Below are 9,519 nucleotides of genomic sequence, written 5' to 3'. Positions count from 1 at the left end.
GGGTGCCGGTGTTAGAGAGAAAGAAGTCTATGTGTTGTAACAATTTTCACATAGTGATATTCTCTGGTTGTCATTTGACAACGGCCGTGATTTTTTTTCTCCAGTAATTGGGGTTTTCCACGTTAAATTATTGTGTTGTGATTGTGTCTATTTTATTTCTCTGTAAAATGTATTTTCTCAAGGGAAAATGGTGTATTATTCCCAACATGTGGTATCAGAGCTTCGGTTCGGTGGGATTTATTCTTAGTATGCTCTGTGGTTGCAGCCTAGTCTAACCTTCCACATCAGAAAAGAATTTTGTCTTGTGGCTTGAGGTTGATCTTTGGTTGCTGTTGTTGTTGCTGGAAGGCAGTGTGACACTGTGAGAGTGCAGTTTGGAAAGGTTCTGGCTAAGGAAAGACTTGGTATTTAAGTGTGTCCATTGTGACCCACCTCTCTTTCCTGTGGACCCTTCCTAGTGCACGGTCTACAGTTGAGTTATACTATTCCAGTATACGGTTGCAACAATGTCAGGATATTCAAGTGCTGTGAAGCTTGAAATAGAGAAATTTGATGGAAGAATCAATTTTGGCTTGTGGCAAATACAAGTCAAGGATGTGTTGATACAATCAGGTTTGCACAAGGCGTAGAAGATAAGAAGTATCCTCATGGTATTGCCGCACTGCCATGGATAAGGATAAGTTGTGGCAATCGGGTTCACAATTGCACACGGGCATTGGTTGGCGTTGAGATGCAAGGTGTGTGGCGGAGTTATGTCGATGGCTGAATAACTTCCAAGAAAAGCCAATTTGGAAGTTGCACCATGAATTTTCAGCAAGGTTTCGATCTGTACCAAGGCGAAATGTTTGGAGTGGTCTAATTCCAAGTGAGTATACTTTCATGGTGGAGTATGATAGTTCTCTGAACTATGATTGTCGGTATAGACAATGGCAGCAAAGAATTGTCGATGTTAACTATGGAAGCTGAAGATGTGTGACTATTTCAATCAAGGTGGAGATTGTTAGGATTTGGTTGAATTAGTCTCACGTTGCTCAAGATAGCAAATGGAGTGGGTGGCCTAGGCTATAAATATGAGGCTAAGTTCTCTATATTTTTGCACCAGTCGGAAACACTTAAAGCTTGTATCTGACTTTTCTTTTCCTCTATACTCTTTGATTAGAGAGTGTTGTGAGGTGTAGTTAAATATTTGCTTTGAGAGTGTAGGTGTACTGGGGTGCCGGTGTTAGAGAGAAAGAAGTATATGTGTTGTAACAATTTTCACATAGTGATATTCTCTGGTTGTCATTTGACAAGGTCGTGATTTTTTTTTCTCCAGTAATTGGAGTTTTCCACGTTAAATTCTTGTGTTGTGATTGTGTCTATTTTATTTCTCTGTAAAAGGTATTTTCTCAAGGGGAAATGGTGTATTATTCCCAACAATTTTATCTCGTTCTGTTCTCAAAAATCAAATGGAAACTTGGTGATTAGTTTTCTTTTATTTGCTAGGTCCAATTTATGATTTTATTTTTTTTAAATGGATAAAGTTGCTTTTATTATCAAGAGGGTTAAATCCTTTAATAATTAAAAATATAAAGTAAATATCGAAAATGTTTAATATCTTATCCTTTAAATTAGAATTTTTTTTAAAAAAAGTTATTATATTTAATTTGATATTTTTAATGTCCCTTTTCCACTGCTGTACGCCAAATACGATCACTTAATGCCTCTTCTTCCACCGCTGCGGGCTCTCTTTCTCCCCAATGTTATCGTTGAATGCTTAAATTCTCAGTATAAATTTTGACAGTGTCTTGTGTTTTGGTCTGAAACTACGTAAATTCTCTTAGCCTGGGACGATTTATATACAATTGGTAAAGTTAGCCACCTTAAGATGATTTATGTGTTATTCCTCAAAAGTCATTCATGCATAAATCATCTAGTAGTTAACTTATTATATAAACCACATTCCTCTGACACGATTTATATATCATTAGGATTAGAATATTCATGTTTCAAAAATTGCTTTTGGGGATTTGAGTAATTTTGGATCCTATTTAATTTATTTAAATAAAAAAACCTAATAAGTGATTAACAAGGGTTGATGGTCACAACACATTTAGGCTGCGTTTGTTTACAGAGATAGGACACTGTGACAAGGATACATAGACACAAAATCGTATTTTACAAAGGAGACGTGGACAGAGACAATATGTCCAAGGACACTGAATTAATGTATTTTATGTCCATCATGACATGACAGAAAAGACATAAAGACACTAACAAGAAACACAACTTATTTTTCATTTTTTTCTTTCATTATTCTTGTTAATTTTTTATAATTATATTTTTCGTCTCAAATTTTTTGAATGAAAAAAATGAGAATAAATTATATTTTCATAATTTATTCTAATTTATGACCAAACATGATACAAAATCATAAAATTTTGTGTCTCTATCTTTTATGTCTTGTTCTCAGTGTCTTATCTTACTCTGTTGTCAAAAACAAACACAGCCTTAATCTAATTGAAGTTAAAGAAAATTGTCTTGAAGTGAATTTGATTGGGTAAATTTGACGGCTAAGTAAGTAAATATTATCTCTTTACTATAAACAAAATAAGAATATATTTATTTTGGTTGCGGTGATAACAAAAGAATATAAAAATATAAATAATTTTAAAAATACATGTAAATATAAATAAAATTTTTTTATTTATTTAAAAAAAATCGAATACATAATATGTCACACGTGATTTTACTCAAATTTCAATATTTATAATGTAAATCTTTTTTTTTCTCATAAACCAATTCATTTCACTAACTTCATCTTTATACTTTATTATTTATTTATTTATTTCTATTTCTATCCCCTTTCAATTATAAGACAATTCATCTTATAAAAATAGAGAAACCACATTATGCTTGTCTAGCTACCAACTATGATACCATAAAAACTTGTCACTCACAAATTTAATCAAAATAAATAATTAATTGAATTGAATTGAAACAATATCAGAATTCCATACTTTGTACTTAAGTAGTGTTATACACAAGCTTGGCTGAGACACAAGAAGGAATCGAATACTTTCCTTGTTCCTTTTCTTCTTTTTAATCCGAAAAGATGAAAGAAAAAAGAAAAAAGAAAAAACAAGCTTCTGGAGAAAACCAAAGCATCCAAAAAGCAACCCTGAGTTACCTCACTGGGTCACTCTGTTTTTATCTATTGTTAAAAGAAACTGCAAATAATAAATATCCAGATGCCAGTGGTTTCAGTAATACAGTTCATTTAGATAATAAGATATAGGAATCAAACAACGTGGCTTGAATTAGAGGGACCTTGCAGAAAAATAATTAGAAAGACGAACACCGATGAGTACTTTATTATGGATGGATAGAAAATTTGATATTAAACATAATTTTAAGTGGTGAGTTGAAGAAACCTCTGAGCCAAGGGATGGTTGGCTTGGGAGAGTTGGTTAGGGTTGAGAATCTCAACAATCTCACCATCAACGAGGAGGCAGACGACGTCAGCCATCCTCTGTATTTGTTTGATGCTGTGAGACACCATAATCATGGTCATGCCACTATTCTTGTTGAGCTTCAACAGTGCAGCCTCTATATTCTCTGTGGAAATAGGATCTAAAGCACTCGTTGGCTCATCAAGCAGTAAAACCTCAGGGGAATTAGCAAGAGTTCTGGCCAGCGCAACCCTCTGTGCTTGACCCACTGACAACTCCGCCGCCGACTTCTGAAGGAAGGAAGCGTCCAGGTCCGCCAGCATCAACAGCTTACATACCTCAACATCTGAAAGCTTCTTCCCGTTGAGGTTGGGGCCGTACCTCACGTTGTCGGCTACAGTGCCTTCGAAGAGGGCGGGCAGCTGGAACAGCATGCCGACTTTGCGGCGGAGGGAGAGCACGTCGAGCTGGCAGATGTCCCGGGAGTCGAGGAAGACGGACGCGGAGGGAGGCTCCCAGAGGCGGTTGAGTGCCCTGAGGAGCGTTGACTTGCCGCTGCCACTGGGGCCTATGACTCCCACTATGACGCCCTTTGGGATTTCCAGACTGATGCCCTTCAGTATTGGGACCCCTGCATCCGACACTCTCCGAAGATCGCGTACCTCCATTTTCGGGTGTCCTTCGCCATTCTCCACCTCCAAAAGCTGCTCCTTCCACTCATCTGTAATTCAAAAACACACTCATCCAATCAATGAACAAGTGATCCATCAAATGAAAGTCGATCAAACTTACTTTACCTATCAGAGAAGACATACTTGCTATTTTGTGAATCGATCACATCTCCCACGCTTCAAGACCTATTTCTATCCATATCAAACAAAGTAACAAACCTGTACCAGAAACGGCCTGCCTTGCCCAACACCGCATGTAAATTTTTTTTCTATTTAGCGCGGGTCCACCACTTGATGTTTGAATGTTTGATTGCTATGCCTATTATTCTCACTATATTCTATCTATTATTAGCATCAGCACCACAATTATACAACTGGTGACCGAACCAACCTAAGAAAAATGGTTTAGGGATGATTCGGCTGACTCGGACAGAGTTACAAACTTGCAAGGTTCAATCCGAACTGAACCGGTCCATACACAACAGCTTAAAAGAACCAGGTAGAAGAATGGTGGTGCTGTGGGATGAACTAATTGTTATAAGGCCACTTCCATAAAAAGTGAATTTATGAAAAGATATTTTATATTACAAAAATATTATTTGTACAATAAAATTAATCACTAATATATTTATATATAAATATATGTGTTATTTAATTTATTTTTAATGTATATTTATATTTCAACTTACATTTTATACTGATAATTAATTTTGGTGACTGATTTTAATATACATGTAACATAATTTTTTAAATTATTAGACAATTTAATATATTTGATTAAATTCTCTAATTGTTTAATGCAAGTAACTATTTTTTTTTAAAAGCAAGAGCATCCAAAAAGCAACCCTAATTTGACCTCACTTTTATCTCATCTCACTTGTTGCAAGAAACTGCTAATAATAAAGACCACTTTTGTCACTTAGATAAAAGAATCACATGCAATTAGGGTCCCACAACTAAAGAAAAAAGTTCTGAAACTTCCCGGTTTTTTTAGTTCTTTTCTTTTTCCTAAAAATCTCTGCTAGATATAGCTTTCCAAGAACTGTGCTAGAAACAAAACTGCAACCACTATAATTAATTGTAATAATATTCTTAAGGCCTAAAACATGTAACCCCTTCAATAGACTTTTGAATTAAAGGACTAATTTTCATCCAACCATCCAAGATTCAAGAGTCGAGAATCATTTCAATTAAAAGAACACTGATTAGTAAAGTGCTTTTATGGGATGATTTACAACAAAATGGTTAAATCAAAGCATGAGACGAACAAGGATCTCAACAAAGAACCACTAAGAATATGAAATTGGTTAGAAACTTGGAATACAAAATTCGAAAACTGAACAGTTCATGTACCTCTGACATTGTTGTTCATCCATGGCAATAAAATTGCAGTGACAAATAGGATTATTATGGAATTCGAGCCTCTGATGAACTTGTTAACTTACTGTTATCCTTCCTAGACCATTGCCATATCTTGGAAACAGAAAAGCTCTCACCTTTTCTTGCATTGCTGATCTTTTTTCCTTCAACAACATCAACATCAGTTGAAGAAAAATTGTTCCCATTTGTTGTAGCTATTCTTCCCTTAATCAATTGTCTCATACTGCCACTGATGCTTGGACACAAAGCCACTCTCAAATCAGAATCAGCAACAACATATTGGTAAGACCCCATTGAGTAGCATCTCCTTGCATCCAAATTACCATGACTATTACTAAAACTAATACTACTATTACTACTCTCTCCTTCACATTTTTCAACACCATCTACTCCATTATTATTTGAGCTTCTGAATTTTCCAAGCCTCACAGAAAAAACCCTCTTCCCATTCCTTATGTGATTCTCAGCAGGCTTGTTAGAAGAACCAGCACCATCGACACCAAATCCTGAAACTGAAACACCATCTTCGTCCTCATAACATGGACCTTCAAAGTCAAAAAATGGGGTCTCAAATGAAAACCCTGGTGCATAAAGTGTCCCTCTACAAAGGGGACAAGTTGAATTTGAAAGCAACCATGTGTCAATGCAGTCAATGTGAAAAGCATGGTTGCAATTTGGCAGCAACCTCAACTTGTCTTGTTCCAAGAACTCACAAAGGCAAACAGCACAATCAAATGGCTCCTTCAAGCCAATTATCTCCTTGTAGAGAAACACAGGGAGTGCATCAATGAAAGCCTGATCTAAACCTGAGTCATGGAGGTGGAATAATTGCTGCAACTGTCTCTGGTATGCATCAGATTCAGACATTTCAGGATACCTATTGGATTGAGAAATTGATGAGGAAGAAGAAGATCTTTGTCTCATGAGAAATCTAACAAGCAGGTGGAGGGTGCCCAAGATGAAGAACACAACAGATAAAATTACTATGATGAAAATAATTGCAGGGCTTATTCTACTATTCCCAGATGAAGAATCTGAGGATGAAGAAGCTGAATTAGAAGAACTATAAGAAGAAGAAGAAGAAGAAGAAGAAGAAGAAGAAGAAGAAGAAGAAGAAGAAGAAGAAGAAGAAGAAGAAGGAGGAGAATATGGAGAAAGAATAGGAGCACCATTACTCTGGTGGATTTGAGAGTGAAGCCTATACATTTTAGAATATGGTAATGGCATTACAGAACTGAGAATAATACAAAGTTCTAAACTAAAATTTTGAGCTTGCAATTTCAAAATTTGAACAAATTTATCATCTTTTCTTGTTTTGGGACAAAACCCAAGTCACCAATTGTGAAAGAAAAGCAAGCTTTAGGCATACTAACAAGGAAAAGTAAAGAGGAAAGGACCAAAAACAAAGCAAAAGATAGAGAGAGAAAAAGAAATCAACTTGACTCTGTTTTTTCTATGGGGTCCTATGACTGTAGCAACAGCATGGAACGAAACATGCTTGAGAAAATGTCAACGTTGCAGTTGACCTACCTTCGTTGAAATCTAGAAACCTCTGCAGTTACCTGGCTACTTCTCTCTCTCTCTCTCTCTTACAAGGTTGTACTTGTAATTCTAAATGAAAAGAAAGAACCCTAATGACAACAATAATAAGTGTGAAATCTGAATTTGAGTTAGCTGCAATCCAATACCAGTAGTGGTAGACAAGTGAAAGTGAACAAAATTCCTTACAAAACCCAAGGTTTTTGGGGTCCTCTTGCTGCTACAGCCTACGGACCCTGGAGTCTGGTGTACAGAAAGTTAGAGAGATAGACCAAACTGAAAGGAAGCAAAAAGGTGTGGCAAAATTGTCATTTTGTAACTCAAATCATGTGACAAGATGATGGCACTAACCTTAGACACATGTCACACATTTTGCAGAATTTCATGGATTTGCCGCAAAACGATATTTGTCACAAAAGTAAAATAAGTGCCATATCATAATAAATGAAAAAAGAAGTGTGGGTGGTCTAAACTAGATAAATAAGCCCAATACTGATTTGTGTATCCTTAGTCCTTACCAGTTTTTGCCAGAATTTACATATCCTTAGTATATTTGGTCAGTGGATATCCCTAGCTGATTCTGCATATCTACCACCAAACAAAAAAAAAAGGAGCCTGGAGCTCTGACCCAAAACAAGATAGTGAAAAATTTAATCTCAAGTCATTGATTCAAGGGGCTAATTTAAGGTGAGTTTTAGCCTTAGCCTCGCCTTGACCAAGCTCACTACTGACACCGGTTAATGGCGATATGGCAGGCCTTTTTTTAAAGTGACTTTGACCACCCGCACATTGTGATATGTTGCATAGACATCTTAAAAACTTGAAATTGTAAAAAAGACCGGACTCATCAATATCACTAGATGGGTTACCAAAAAGAGCAACAAGCTACCATCTAATAAACAAGTGGCTGGAGGCGATCAAAAAACAAAAGTTATTCCTCTTATGTTTGTACTATTGGACAATGGGAGACTATGACCTTCAAATATTTTATAAAATATTTAATAATAATACTTCATATGACGTGATTAGTTCATTTGGATAAAGTCTTATGTAACCAATTCAAGTGTGTTGTGTTCAACTCATTTTATTCGCTCAATTCTTATTGGATTAATTGAAAAGGCTCATCTTCATAATCATTATAATTTAATCCACTCAATACTTAATTTTCAAATTTAACATGATGGACTATATTGAGCTAATTTGAAAAGGACTTATTAATATAATCTACAATATAATTAGTTTTTTTAATGTTATTTTATGTTTTGTTAGTTTTTTAAAGAATAAAATGAAAGAGTACTTCTTTATAGATAATTTGTTATTTATATTAGAAAAAAATACTAAAAAAATTTGTTCTAATTTAACAACTAAAAATTTGGATAAAATATACTTTTTTTTTGTCTCTAATGTTTATTATTTTTTCAAAAATATTCTAACGTTTAATTTCATTTAATTTTGTCACTAATGTTTTTAATTCATTCATTTTTGTCTTTAGCGTTATTTATTTATGTTAAAATTATTCTAAAAGATTTTAATTTTATCCTAATATTTTACATGGAGTTAACGTACAAAATTAATTTTGACACAAATAAAAAATGTTATTGATAAAATGAAATACAACTAAACGTTAAGGATATTTTTAAAAACATTACAAACATTAAAGATAAAAAATATACTTTATCTTAAAAATTTTAAGTCACATAAAATTTGAAAGTACTATTTTAAGATGTTTTATATAATTTATTTGTAAATTAATTTATTTATTGTCATGGTAATGACCAAACATTGAAAAATAGTAATATTTATAATTTTTTATATACTATTGAGTTTAGGAAATAATAATTTAACACATTAATGATGACAAACATATTTGGTTAAGTTAAAAGTTCAAAATAGTTTAAAGTGTGTTTTATTGTGTAGGCCAAGTCATTCTTTATTTGAATAATCCACTTATTAAGTCTTGAGTGCAGATCAATGTTTAGCCTAATACTCAACTTAGACCAAGCACACAATTCTCCAAACAAGTCTCAAATGAAGACACTATCAGCTGTAAATTGCACAATTCGAGTAAAGCCAAAAAAACAATAAAAAAAAAGTGTTTTCACTTTTGTTTAATCATCAAAGAAGAAAGGAGGAAAAAGCTAAATAAAAGGAGGCAAAGTCAAATTAATAGAGCCATAAATCAAATGAAAGGGTTAATCTAGTTCAAAAGAAAAATGTTATCTTATTATTTTTGTACAAGTCAAATGGCTTATTGAAGCTACCTTCTCTATACAATCACAATTCAGATAAAAAAAAGAAAATAGATGTTGCTTTTTCTAATTCATATCCAAGGTTTGAAAATAAAATTTGGGGCCAAAGTTCAAGATTAAGAGTGTTGATTTGGCAAGCACATTGAAGATTTCATGACCTTGACATTGCTAGTGCTGCTGCCCATATCCTCTGTGACTATTCTACTATGATGTTATACCTTGATTTTCTACTTAAATTTTTTGGGAAAA

At 34.1% G+C, this 9,519-nt stretch overlaps 2 protein-coding genes across 3 annotated transcripts; both read right to left on the bottom strand.

Moving 5' to 3' along the window:
• Window positions 1–3,240: 3,240 nt before the first annotated feature.
• On the bottom strand, window positions 3,241–5,622 carry LOC112750042 (ABC transporter I family member 17). Of its 2 annotated transcripts, none has more exons than XM_025798547.3 (2): window positions 5,456–5,622; window positions 3,241–4,152 (listed from the first exon to the last, which is right to left on the bottom strand). In XM_025798547.3, exons 1-2 carry the CDS (start codon window positions 5,472–5,474, stop codon window positions 3,392–3,394), a joined length of 780 nt encoding a protein of 259 aa, XP_025654332.1. In that variant the 5' UTR covers window positions 5,475–5,622; the 3' UTR covers window positions 3,241–3,391. The 2 variants fall into 2 exon arrangements, with proteins under 2 accessions (XP_025654332.1, XP_025654333.1); XM_025798548.3 differs by lacking the exon at window positions 5,456–5,622 and adding an exon at window positions 4,229–4,596.
• Window positions 4,076–6,709, bottom strand: LOC112750041 (RING-H2 finger protein ATL47). Its single transcript, XM_029293080.2, has 2 exons — window positions 5,456–6,709; window positions 4,076–4,152 (listed from the first exon to the last, which is right to left on the bottom strand). The coding sequence occupies exon 1, from the start codon at window positions 6,707–6,709 to the stop codon at window positions 5,510–5,512; it is 1,200 nt and encodes a 399-aa protein (XP_029148913.1). The 3' UTR covers window positions 4,076–4,152; window positions 5,456–5,509.
• Window positions 6,710–9,519: the final 2,810 nt, after the last annotated feature.

The sequence above is a fragment of the Arachis hypogaea genome, chromosome 15 (assembly GCF_003086295.3).
Source record: "Arachis hypogaea cultivar Tifrunner chromosome 15, arahy.Tifrunner.gnm2.J5K5, whole genome shotgun sequence".
NCBI lineage: Eukaryota > Viridiplantae > Streptophyta > Magnoliopsida > Fabales > Fabaceae > Arachis > Arachis hypogaea.
The sequence above is the reverse complement of the archived record's forward strand: the minus strand, read 5'-3'. Positions and strand labels throughout refer to the sequence as shown.